The sequence below is a fragment of the Tinamus guttatus genome, unplaced genomic scaffold (genome assembly GCF_059628265.1).
Source record: "Tinamus guttatus ecotype Peru unplaced genomic scaffold, ASM5962826v1 Tinamus_guttatus_pri_ptg000242l, whole genome shotgun sequence".
Lineage (NCBI taxonomy): Eukaryota > Metazoa > Chordata > Aves > Tinamiformes > Tinamidae > Tinamus > Tinamus guttatus.
This window is the reverse complement of record NW_028288776.1, coordinates 6,918,925-6,932,108: the sequence shown is the minus strand read 5'-3', so window position 1 is coordinate 6,932,108 and position 13,184 is coordinate 6,918,925. Positions and strand designations below refer to the sequence as shown.

At 56.7% G+C, this 13,184-nt stretch overlaps 1 protein-coding gene across 1 annotated transcript; it reads left to right on the top strand.

The window, feature by feature from the left end:
- The first annotated feature begins 4,150 nt into the window (after nt 1–4,150).
- On the top strand, nt 4,151–8,015 carry LOC104580626 (selenoprotein Pb-like). Its single transcript, XM_010228129.2, has 4 exons — nt 4,151–4,373; nt 4,501–4,713; nt 5,304–5,439; nt 7,006–8,015. The coding sequence occupies exons 1-4, from the start codon at nt 4,171–4,173 to the stop codon at nt 7,243–7,245; spliced, it is 792 nt and encodes a 263-aa protein (XP_010226431.2). The 5' UTR covers nt 4,151–4,170; the 3' UTR covers nt 7,246–8,015.
- The last annotated feature ends 5,169 nt before the right edge of the window (nt 8,016–13,184 follow it).

Here is a 13,184-nt window from a genome sequence, read left to right as displayed (position 1 = left end):
CAGCTGCCCTGCCCCACAGCAGCACTGGGGCTGGTGGAGGAGAAAAGCTCCAAGTCCTGCTCACAGCTGAGAGAGACTCTCCTGGGGTCATGTGTCCCTCAAGGGCGCCACAGTAAGGATTGCAACACGAATGTGTAACTACAATGTGTGTAAAAGCAAGATGTGGGTGGCAGAGGGGTGTATGTGCATATGAGCCCACGGGCCTGAGGGCAGCGGGGACAGCCTCTGGCAGCAGCGGGGCTGGTAGCCGCAGAGGAACACGCGGGTTAGGGGCTCGCGCTGCGCCCACCCACGCTGCAGCCCCGCGCGGCTGCCGCCACGGGGCAGCACAGGCCCGTCGTGCTGCTGTGCTGTCCCGACAAGGACGGCGGGAGCCACCGCGTGTCCCCAGCAGGCACCGAGCCGTGACCTTGCTCTGGGGACGCGGAGGGTGGAGTATGGGGAATAACCCTGGGAATCCTCCCCCACTTCCCCAAACCTGGATCCTTAATGGGGATAAAAGACCCGTTCAACAGCATTACTAGTAGCCAAGAGCATCCAGCGGCGCCTCCAACTCCCTTGTCCTGCACAAGTGACCTGGAACCCATGGATGTGCTTTGGGGTGGGAGTGAGGGAAACCTGCTTAAATATTGCCTCCCCCTCCCCCCAGAAAGGGGTCTTGCAGAGATTTCTTGCTCCCCTGCAGGGCTGTGCATGGCTGGAGGACGCCAATGAGCCACCCTGTGATGGAGGAGACTGTGGTTTGTCCAGGCGTCCCGCCTGGTGTGAGGAGCGGGTGCTGCCCCAGGTGTCCCCCCTGCAAGTCCGATAGCAAAGGGGCCTGCTGGGACTGGCAGAAAAAGAAAACCCTCCCACGGGGCTCCTTCCCACAGCCCCCCATCCCCGCTCCCGCCAACCCGCCATGCTGGGGAGCACCCCACAACCACGCATCCCGCCTGGCGCCCCGGTGCCGCCTCACCTGAGCGCGCACGTGGCCCCACGCCGCGGCCTGGCCGCTCGCAGCCGCCAAGCAGGGCTGCCAGCGGGAAGGGGATCTCGGGAGCAGAGGCCGGCTCCGCCTCGAGGCAGCGCGGAGCGTCTCGCTCCTCCCCAGCTGGCCGTGGGGCAGGGAAGGCGGGTAGCAAAGTGCCCGGCGTCCACAGGCCGCGGCTGCCCACAGGGCTGCGAGCGGGGAGCAGAAGGGGCTCTGGAGGGGGTGTGCAAGGAGCGCGCAGCAGATTTTAGTGCTGCGGGGGCTGCGTCGCGCTCAGCTGTGAAGAGCCCGTGCGGGGGCCGTGTGGGAGCTGCATGGAGGCTGTGCCTGGCACAGGGGAGCTGCCTGCCGGGCACTGCCAGTGCTCAGGGTTTGCACGGGTGCCCAAGGCCGTCTCTGCGGAGGCGCCATGGGCTGATACCCACGGGTGCCTCTGCCCACAGCATGGGAGGGCAGCACAGGGAGGGCCAGGGTGTTGCTGGCCCCTTCCCGCTGAGCACCAGGGTTGTCCTGGTGCCTGTGGTGTCCCCAGGGACATGGGGGTGATGGCAGGTGTTTGCTGGCTGTTCTGTGGAAGGGGTCTGGGATTCATGAGGAGATGGTCCAAGATGACCCTGCACAGCTGCATCTGCCCCCAATCCCACCCCTCTGGCACCTCAAATCCCTTTGGACCCCACACTCTCCCCATGGCTCCCAGTCCTTGCTGGCACCTCAAAATCTCTCTGGATGCCCAAGCAGTGATTCCCCCTCCACCCACAGCTTTTGTGCCTTCCTCTCCTTGTTCTGGGGGGGAAGCTCCCCTCCTGGAGCCTCTTGCCCAGGGCTGTGTCACTGTCCCGGCTGTGTTTACACAGGCTGCCCTTCCTCAGCTTATCGTGTTCTTGTGCCGATCCCAGGTGCGATAAACCTTGTGGCGATGTCAGCACCCGGCTGACACGGTGAGCGAGCGCCTGTTTGCGTTGGGGCAGGGGCGATCTGCCGGCACTGCGGTTTATCAAGGAGTGCTGGTGGCTCTTGCTGATGCATGAAGAAGGGTCCACTTCACACAAACGAGAGAAGAAGCAGTATGTTTTTTTGCGGGAGCCAGTGATTGAACAGAATCCCATAAACAGGACAGTGATTTAATGGGGGTTAGAGACGCAACTTAGCTAAGTTTCCTAAAGTTCTACAAAGTTTCAGCATATTATGAGTCATTTACTGAGGATTTGTCATGGGTGAAGAATGTTTTGACTTGGGGAGCAAGGGATGCCTCCCCTTGAGGGATGCCCCTGCTCAAGGGGAGGTTCTGCTGTGCAGCTGCTGCGTTACAGGAGAGCCCATTGATCTCTGGGCTGCCCCTATTTATGGGGGACAGATGACTGACTCAGAGGCATATTTGCCTACTAGATGGGTTTTAGTTGGCGCATGCTCCATTAGCCCCTGCCTACGTGCTGTCTGCAGAGATGTGAGGCAGCAGGGGAAGAAGAGCACATCATTTGGGAGGCGGGGAGAGGGCAGAGCAGTGGCCTGTGCTATCATGGCCACTGTGGAGCCATGTGGACCCATTGCCAAGGGCTAGTTGTGGGCTCATCATGCGGCAGAGAGACTTTCCCACCTCTTTGGGCAAACCACAACCATAGGGCCATCCTGGTGCAATGGGACTGCAAGACCTTTTGGACAGAGTCCCATATGGCAGAGTCACTCCAGCCTGGGGACAGGGGTAGGAATCTGGTTAGACTTTCTTTGCCCAACAGCAGGTGTAAAGGCTCCCAGCAGCATCGCCAAGCACCCTGCAGCTGACACCGTGTCCCCTCGGCACGGCCTGGGCTTGGATGCAGCAGCAGGACACTGTAGCCACGTGGCACCACGGGGACAGTGCCTGCCTTGTTGCAGCTCCCGAGCAGGCAGTGGCAGCCGGAGAGCTGTCCCCAGCTCCGGATGGGCTCTTCCCCTCCCTCCTGGGTGGAGGAGGCTGGGCCAGGAGATAAAAGAGGGGACAAGGGCCAGCTGGGCATTGCAGACAGCAGCCAGGCCTGGGGAGCTGAGGTTTGGCCGCAGGACAGGGCGGACGGTAGCTCCGGCGGCAGGGAAAGGCACGGTACCCAGGGCTCATTCCCGCGCGACAGGGAGGGAAGAGGGCTGGGAATTGGGACCCTCCATCCAGACCAGGCAACCCCCTGCCCCTTCCCCACCGGCCCGGATCAGGCCGTATCCTCATATCCTCTACATGCCCACATGCCTGCTGGGTCCTGGAGGGACGGGACATATCTGGATGTGGGAAGGATTTGGGAGGAAGGGGGCATAGGACAAGTATTGAGGAGTTGAAAGGTCCATGCAGCCCCATACGACATTTACTGGATATTGAGGACTTCAAGGTGGCCTGAAGGTTAAAGTGTCTGTGTCTGAATGACTTCTCAGCCAAGGCTGAGACAACAGGGCCTGTGTCTGTGCGTGGTCCAGGGGCAAAGTCGAGCCATTGACCAGGGCTGTGTGTGGGTCCCTGGGGTGGAAGGGTTGAGAAGCTCATAGGCAAAGCAGGACCTTCTCCCGCTGTCCTGCAGCACCGCGGTCTGTCTGTCCATCCTTCTGTCAGCATCGGCGGTGAATCCGCTCTTATCGAGAAACGGGTGAGCAGGGAGCAGAGAGGAGGGTGGGGGTGTCCGGCAAAGGTCTTTCCCGCTTCGGGCAGGTGCGGGAAGGTGAGAGGGCTGCTGGCCCCGCGCTCGCGCCCTTTGCACTGCAGTGGAACTTTACCCGGGCAGCGGGGAAGCCGAGGCACTGCGGCTGCCGTGGCCATTGGTGCCTGTGCAAGGCGGGGGGCCCAGGGCTTGGGAACCAGGCACGCCACTCCCCAAAACCAAGCCTTTAAGCCCCATTCCTGGAGGAATGAGGTCCTGTCCCGCAGCCCATGGCTCCCCCTCCGCAGCAGGTGTCCTGGCTGCCAGGGCCACGCCGGGCCCCACAACACTGCCCGCTATTGAGGCCAGGGCTCACACGGGAATCAAAGCGGCTCTTTGTGCCCCCAGCGCCGGCTGCACAAGCTGCCATTTCGCTGTGGCACCGGCAGGCACTTCTTGCCAGGACGGCAAAGCCGGGTGCCAGGCGGGGAAGGCACCGGGGGCTTGGGGTACCAGTGCCCTTGGCATTGTCATCAGTATGAAAGGACACAGGGGCCTTAGTACCCTGCTTTCTTCCTCCTCTTCCTCACCAGGGCTGGGATGGGGTCGGCAGTGCTGGCCCTGACTGCCTGGCTGGTGGTGGCAGTGGCGGCTGAAGGGGCAGCCAACAGCAGCCGGATCTGCCAGGCGGCCCCAGCGTGGACCATCAACGGCTCCAGCCCCATGGCAGGGGCGGCGGGGCAGGTGACGGTGGTGGCCTTGCTCAAGGCCAGCTGACACTTCTGCCTGAGGCAGGCCCGCAGGTAGGGCCCGCTCCCCCATGCCCATGGGCCTCCTTGCTGGGAGGGGACACACCATGGTGACTCTGTCCCAGCGGTGAGGCCCCGCGTGGCCCCTGGTCCCCCTCAGGCGCCATCTCTCTCCCCGCAGCCTTGGGGACCTGCAAGAGAAGCTGTCGCGGCAGGGCATGGCCGATGTGCACTACATGATCGTCAACGAGAAGGCACCACTGTCGCGGGCCATGTTTGGGGAGCTGGTGCGCCAGGCCCCCCCCAGCATCCCTGTGTACCAGCAGGAGCCCCAGGACCCTGACGTGTGGCAGGTCCTGGAGGGTGACAAGGACGACTTCCTTGTCTACGACCGGTGAGCGCTGCCACTGCACCGGGGTGGTGAGGGGTTGGGGTGGCATTGGTGGTGGCGGCGGGGACAGGATACCTGGTGCCCCTGTCTTTGCTTGGAGCTGGAGAGGAGACTAGGGTGTCTGATCACCAACGCCCAACGCTCCTGCCTTCCATGTCCACCTTCCCTCTGTGTCCCTGGGTCCTCTGAGAGGTCTCCAGTCAAGAGAGTCCTAGGGGGACACAGGAACCGAGAGCTCTCTACTGGCCCAGAAACTACTGGGTTTGGGTATCCTCTAGGGTACCCATGGGGCTGGAAACGGCGCTGCGTGGGTTGGCCATGGGTGCCAATTGCACCATGTGTGCCTCAGTTTCCCCAGCTGCAGGACCGCGTTAGTGTTTTGCTGTGTGTGCCGAAAGGGCTGCCTGCGGGCAGGGTTATGGCTTTGTGAGGGCGGGCTTGGCGCGGGGAAGGGCAGGAGTCAGCCAAGGGCCATGAGAAGACAAGGTTCCTGGCTGAGTCGCTCTTTCCTGCCCAGGTGAAGTGTCTTAGTGCTCGTCGCTGGGCTGGGGCGGCCGAATGGGAATCCTCTCTCACATCCTCCTTCCCCACAGCTGTGCCCGCCTGGCTTTCCACATCCAGCTGCCCTACAGCTTCCTACACTTCCCCTACGTCGAGTCAGCCATCCGCTTCACCTACAGCAAGGACTACTGTGGCAACTGCTCCCTCTACCCCAACAGCACCCAGGAGGTAGGAAGCAGTGTGTGGTGTGGCTTGGGTGCTTACCAGGCCCTGGCTTTTCTCTCGAGCTGGTCCCTACTGCCTCCTGGCTGACCACATGGGATCTCAGTATCCCAGCAGGGACCAAAGGCAGTTCCTCCCCACGTGCAGCCTGTGCAACCTAAATCCAGCGTGTGACTTCTCATGGAAAGCTGCCCTGGTATCAGAGGCCTGGAATGTAGCTAGAACCAGGCTAACCAGGCTTGTGTTTAAAACAGAGGAACCAGGGATTGAAAGCTCTAACATTGGAATTGTCAGAGTCTAAAAAAGAATAAAATAAGCGGTGCTGCAGAGGGGCAGGATGAGTCAGGGCTGAGGCAACACACTGTGAGAGGGGAGGCTGAGTCTGCCAAAGCATCCAAAATGCGAGTGATGAGGTCCCCCACCAAAGGTCCTAAAGGAAGCTGAGGTATAAGAGAGGAGGAGGTTGCACGGTTAAAAAGCTAATTAAAAGATGTGAAATGGGGTAGCAATAAGCAGATGGTTCTTGCAGTTGCACGGAGGCTGTTCCGGGACCAGGGCTGCTTCAGCAACTGAGGAAAAAAGGACTGCTTCAGAGAGCAGAGAGTGAGAGTGGCTGATGATCCTGGGTTAGTGGGGACTGTATAAATGAAAGGCAAGTGCAAGGAGCTGCAGAAGGACCTGAGTACTGGGTGAGTAAGTAAGTGCAGATGAATTTCAGCACGGATAAATGAAAAGCAGTGTGCAAGAAACAAAACAACCCTTCATCTACCTTCCGCTAGGGGGTGGGCTCGGTTGGCAGCCACACTCAGCCACGGGATCTTAGAGCTCTAGGATTAATATCACAAGCGCAGTGTACCATACAGCAGCACTTCCCTCCCCTACGAAATCGAGTGTTAAAAATGGAATGGAGAGGAAAACACTGTTATGTCTTTGTGTAAACCCACGTTGCACTGCATCTTCAAGCCTGTGTGTAGATCTCTTCTTGCTGATGGAGGCTGGAAAAGGTTGAAAGGGAAGGTGGTGAAAGCTCTAGAATAAGGCTAGCTAAATACATCAGGGTTTTGCAGGATGAGAGGGCTGAAAGGCTTATAGTAGAAGAGTATAGTATAGTAGAAGAGTATAGTAGAAGAATAAAGCAAGAAGCCTGGAAAAGGAGACTAGGGCCATTGTCTCTTCTGATATAAAGAATGTAATGGACCCAGCTGTGGCAAGCTCAGAGCGAAGAAAAATACGTAGCTCCCAGCTCTGAGCTCTGCAGGTGCTCTTCCTAGACGAAAATTCCATCTAGGGCTATTAAATGCAAAGGCTCTTTTCTGGCACAGGAATTCCCTGGACCACAGTCAGCTTGAGCCAAGGGATGCACATAAAGAGGTTTGTCCTCTGTATGCTCTGATCTCTTCTGTCCTCTGTGTGTACTATGTCCTGGCTAGAGAAGCTTTTCTCTAACTTATGCAGATTTCCTTACGACTGATGCGATTCTGCTTTCACCCCGGCACATGTGCTCTTGCAAGGTCACTGCAGGGCAGTGTGTGCCTTCACACAGCATGCCAACCTTTGTGTTACTTTCCCCAGGTTAACAGCACCATGGAGGTCCCTGCAAATCCAGCCCTGCTTCCTGAAGAGGAGGAGAAGGAGCCAAAGCTCCCCATTCAGCAGCACAACCCTCTCCATCCCCAACACCATGTGGTCAGCAGTGAAAAAGCTTCAGACCCAAGTGGAGACCACCACCCTGCTGCCCATGGTCTCCACCACCACAGAGACCACAGCAAGCCTGATTCCAAGGGGCAAGGGCAGGAGCAACATGACCACTAGGTAGGGCTAGGCCACCTTGGTGAACCCAGTGCAATGCAAACCATGCCAACCCATTTCCCAGAGGCATGAAAGGACTTGCTGGTCCCTCAGGCTGTGAGTCACCAGCAGGGTTGATTTAATAACTCCCTTCAGCATCTCTCATGTAGGTCATACTCCCACTTCATGATGAAAATCCCCCTCAGACACCAGAAGATGCTGCCTCCTCTGCCCTAAGGCTCAGTTCTGACTCTTCCTCTGCTGACACTTGCCTTTCCATGCTCAATGAAGCCCGTGGTGTAAACTGGGACCTCCCTGGTCACTGCAGGATGACACTGCATGGAGCAGCAGAGCAGGGGTGGAGGAGGCAGAACTGGGATGTGAGCAGTTCTGGCCAGCAGAGCCTCTGCCTATTGTGGCATCCCTGGACATTTTGGCTGGGAAGCAAAAGGGGAGGCAGGGTGTGCAACATGAGGCATGAGCCCGGAGGCCAGGGTGATTAGGAGAGGGTGCTGAGGGGAGGTCAATGCTTCTGATGGTCCAAACATTGCAACGCCAAGCCTGCCACATCCTGGGGACCTCCATGCCTTGCACACAGGCACGTGCAGTGGTGATGGGTGGCCGCAAGATGGTGGCCTTTCCCCCTCTCAGAAACCCAGGGGCCATGTCCAGGACCCATGGCCCTGGGAGGATGTGGGTGAAAATCCTGAGGCCTCCTTGGGAGGGGAAGAGGGGTCGACAGTCTGAGGGGATTGTGAATATTGAGATCGTGAATAAAACCTCTGTGGAGTGAATCCTGCTCAGCCTGGCCTCTGGTGGTGCTCCTTTCCCAGAGTGAGGGGGGTCTTGCTGAACCCTGGCTTGGGGCGCTACAGGAAGGTCCTGGGCCTCTCTCCCAGCACAGAGGGATTTGGGCAACATGTGGACTCCACAAAGCAGCAGCCAGAGAGGAGATTTTCATTCCTCTGTGGAGGAAACCGGAGGTAAGCAGCAGAGAGACAGAAGAAATGCTAATCTTTTCATACCTGCCCATTACTTCCTGAACTGGGGAAAGCAGGGTTTGAAGCCGGGGCTTGACCTTTGTGAGGGCAGAGCATTAATCCTGCCCTGTCTAGGGGAAGTTTGTCTGGGCACCCGCATGTCTAGCTTTTAGATATGATGTGGGGCCACTGTCCTGGGCTGTGGGGTGAAGTAGGCTCTGAGGACAGAGATGCTGCAGAGTCAGAGCTGGTCCTAGGGGCGCAGGGGGGATGTGGGGAGAAGTAAGAAGGAACAGCAATTGAATGGGGAGATTGAAGAGATCCAGAACAAGTGAGGGTTGTGGGTGAGCGTGACACCTCAAATGGTGACTAGCACCTGTTTTTTGGTGGGGAGAAAGGAGATTATTTTGTTTGGGTCTAGTCTCTAGAGCTTACCCCACTGCAGGCTCTCTGAACCGCATTTCTGCCCTATGTCCTGGGGGGCTGCCCAACAGGAGATGGTCCCTGTGGGGACGAGGACAATGCAGGCGGATGGATCTTTCCCACCAGCCTGGTGGAGCCAGCCCCGTTTTCATGTGGGGCCCTGGCTGTGCCAAAAGCTGCACATGTGAGGTCCTGCAGAGACCCTGGTCTCCCTCCGCTCACTCTCTTGCTCCTTTCCTCCTCCTCCTTCCCCCTTCTCCTCTACCTGCTCCCAGCAGCCCCCAAGGGCACCTCTGTCTGCTGCTCTTGCCATCAATATCGAGGTTATCTTTTTCTTCTGGCAGCTGCTGTAATTGAAACAAAGCAGGCCGGGCCTCACGGGCTCCACTCCTCTTGCTTATTTAGCCAGGGCTGCTGAGACAACTAATTCATTTTATCGATGCGTGGCTGGCCTCTTTTCCACCAGACCCAGGCAGAGCCGTCTCTGCACCATGGGCGGGAACAGTGTATGTCCCCACAATGTGCTGCTGGGTGCTGTTGTGAGCCACTGTCTGGCCTTCAGCTTGCAGAAGTGAATGCTGGTGAATGGGAAGAGCTGAACATGTCCCTGAGTCCCCACAGTCCTGCAGGGAGGCCTAACTCGGGGACCACAGAGGTTACGGTGGTCAGACCCTGCTCCCTTGGTGCCTGGGAAGGTGTTTCTTGTCCCACTGTCCTAGCACTGTCTCGAGAAGCTCCTTCGAAGTGCCCCTGCCCAGAAAGCAGCAGGCTGCACTGGTTTCAAAAAAGCAACCTTCAGAGATAGGTTTGCAGGGGCCCTGGGGAACTGCACATGGATGTCTCTTGTGGGAACCCAGCCCTGCACAGATGTAGCACGTGCCTGCTGGGACATGCATGAGGAAATGCACATGTACAGGAGTCAAGGACGCAAGTAATCAAGCCCCATGGCTTAGATGTACAAAGAACATGGGCACCTTCACGTTCCTGTGTCAGTAACCAGGGATACGTAACACGTAGTTAAATCCTGATGAATGAGGGTATCAAGGTGGCATCATTAAGGCTATTCTCTGGATTTATAAATACATTTATCATTCTCTGTTTAATAATTAAATTACTCAATCACTGCCAAAAGTATTTTATATGGCCCAGAACCATCCTGGCTTGGGATGTGATCTTCCCAGAAGAATGCAGACCCTTGGGAGAAACCGAGAGATCGCTGGGCCCCAGTGATGTGGCAGACACATCTGCAAGCACCAAGCCCCCCTTGCAGTGCAGGTGCATGAGCTCTGACCATGTTACTTCTGCCTTTAAATCAGAGCTATGGAGCCACTTCGGCTGCTCTTTGCGCTGCCAATGCAGGAGGAAAATCTCTGCAGTCCTCAGCTGGTCTTGTGACTTCCTTTGCAAATCTTTCTGTATTAAGATGCAGAGCTAAGTCCTGGCTCAGTCCAACCCACTTCTCATGGTGCTGCCTGGGCTCTCCTGCAGTGCCGGGCACTGCTGCTGTGCTGCTCGGCAGGGGTGCTCACCTTGTGCCACTATCAGGTGAGGGCAGAGAAGTCCTGCCAGACCAATGTGCTGTTGGGCTGCCCCAGCTCTTTTCGGGCACTACCCTGGGCAGCACCAGCTGGTGTGGAGGACAAGTGATGGTCAGGTTCAAACCCTTGCCTTATGCCACGCAAGCCTTGCCTGCCACAGTTTCCCTGCTGACAAAATAGGGCGAGGAGAGTGGTGCTCTGTGATACTGTGCTCCCTACAAAGCCTGGAGTGTCTCTGAAATCCCAGAGCCTGGAAGGATTCGGGCATCAGTTCTTCACGGGTTTCACTCCATACAGCCATAGCTCAGAGCCTGCCGCAGGGAGAGCAGTGAGCTGTGGCCAGCACGTCCCACGCAGTGAAGCAATGGCAAGGCTCTGGCCAAAGCACAGGGTGGCATCTCCATCTGCGCTAAGAAGTTTTGGGTCGTGAGGATTTCAGGTGATCTGACCACCTTTTGGGCAGAGAAGGTAGGGGAGGCCTCACCAGCTCTCTTTTCTAGTCCCAGATTCGGTGGCAGCTCTGTTCATTATCAGCTCTCCTGCGCTGCAGACCGGCTCTGTGCCGTCTCCCAGAATGACTTCAGGAAAGTGGCTGAATTGCAGTAAGGTGTTTTATTTATTTATTTATTTATTTATTTATTTCCCCTTCTGCTTTCTTAAGCAGCTGCAAGTTTCTCGATGAACTTCATCCCCTGGTCTGGAAAGCGAAATGGGAAGTTTTGTTACACGTTTGATATTGAAATGCATCTCCGCGTGGCAAAGCACTCCCAATCTTGGTTAATATGTGCTCCCGCCGGCGTGGCCGCAGCAGCTGGAAACCTTCCAGGGACCGCAGTGGCTGTGGAGATGCCAGGGGAGCCGGCCAGTGGTGAGATTGGAAGGATGCTGATGACTTTTATCTCCTTTTTTTTTTTTTTTTTTTAGTGCCAACTTCCTCAGCCTTTTTGTTAAAGCCCACATCCTCCCCCTTGCAGGGCTCCTCAAGCTAGGGGCTGCTGAGGGGAGTGGTAATGTGATGGGTGCCTGGAGAAGGGGACAGGGCTACTGAGGTTCTCACTGGAAGACCCAGTGAGCACCTAGGGCTGCTTCAATGCAGAACTTCCACATGGAGAGCACACCGAGACGTCTCCCTGCTGCCGGGATGGGGGGCACAGCACAGGCTCCAGCAGAGCAGCAGGAATGCCAGAGCAATCCTGTGTGTCTGCACTGTGGCCATGGTTTGAGTGAAACCGGTCGTTGCCAAGCTCTATGTTATTGTCACCAGGGACCGCTCCGTCGGCCAGCACAGCCTCTCTGTCCCGGAGGCTGCCGAGGACGTTCGATCATGTCCTGCTGCCCCAGACAGCCCAGGCTGTGGTGCAACTCTCCTGGGCAAGGCGATTTCAGTTAAAAAAAAGGATGAAAGATTTATAAAGGGAGAAAAACGATTTGCCGTCCAGAGTTGCACAAGGCTGGGAACGAGCATCTGACTGTAAATCCACATGGTTCAAGGAGGGGATGAGGATGAAGAGGGAGGCTTAGTTAGGGAACCCTGGGCCTGGAAGACCCCCGCCCTGAGCCATCATTGCCATGAGGTGGGAAGGAAGAGGAAGGATACTGTGGTGCTGGGGATGCCTCATGGCACCCAGCTCTGCCACCAACGTGGATGAGCAGGAGAGACCCCAGTGCTGCATCACATGCAGCCGCTGCCTTTGCCCTGTGTGCTGCACCACCAAGGCCAAGCAGGTCCTCTCCGGGGATGGGGAACAGCCAGTCCTAATGTCAACAGAGGCCTCTTGTGCAGCGATGCTGTGTCAAGAAGAGGAATGGGTCCCTCCTCCTCCGCCCATTCATCTGGCAGCCGGGGCTGGCGCACTGCCAAGCCAGGCTGCTTTGGAAACATTTCATTGAGGAGGCAGCTGAGCCTAGGAAAACAGAATGAAAATATACAGAGATCACTGTTGTTAGGCAAAATAATGCAGGCGGCTGCATTTCTGCCCCCCAGGTCCAGCCCAGCCAGGCCGCTCTCGCCTGTGCAGGAGGAGTGGGAATGTTGCTGCCCAGAGACAGCAGCCGTGTATTTCCATCACAGGTGGGGAGCCAGGAAAAGAGAGCTGGAGGCCTTGGCCCTAGCTTTGACCAACTTACTGAAGTTCCTGGTGAGTAGATCCAGGCTTGTCCTGCTGCAGGATCTACTGTGGAGATGGGACAGAGTGGAGAAAGCAGTTACAGAAATGAGCCAGCTCTGGCGACCGGTGTCTCCAGTGTGGCCACCGAGATGGATACCAGTGCAGGTGGGGCTGAGGGAGGGTGTCTGATATGGCCATGGGCATCATCATCTCCCTAAAAAGAGCCCCGTGAGAGCAAAGTCCCAGGACAGCACCCTAGGACAGAGGCATCTGGCACACAGATTTGCAGCATGCATTAGGTGCCTGAAGCTGAACTGGATCCCGAGTTCCCCACAGCATCGAGCTGCCGTGACCTGCTCTCTCAGCAGGTGACTTAGAGATGCTTAGGCTCAATGTGAGAGCCCGCAGGGCTGGTTTGGGTGTCAGGACCTGGAATTCAGGTTGTTTCACACCCTGGACTGGCATCAGGGAAGCCAGCATGAAGTGTCTATGTTGGAATAAGAAAGTCAGGTGCTGATTTAAAAATGCTGTGAGGGCACAAGGTGGAGAGATTATGTTTTACACCACTATAGCTGACTGCCTCTTAAAGCAACTCATTGGGGGAAGAGTGTATGGAATCCAAGTGCTACTATGGAGCAGCTCTGTCCACCAATGTACAACAAGAAGACACAAAGCTGGAATTAAGGGGGGGTGATTTCTGAGCTGAAGGAAGAAGCCTGGTAAAGCCACAAAGGAAATAAGTGAATGATTTTTCTGTTGTTGTTTTGGGGATTTTTTTTCCACTACAGAATATGTCCCAGACAGGAGTCTTTTTTTCCACAGAGGACCCATTAGAGGAACTGCCTCACATAGATGTACCAGAAGAAACGTCTTTAGAATAAATTGTTGAAGCAAACAGTAAGGAATGACCTGAG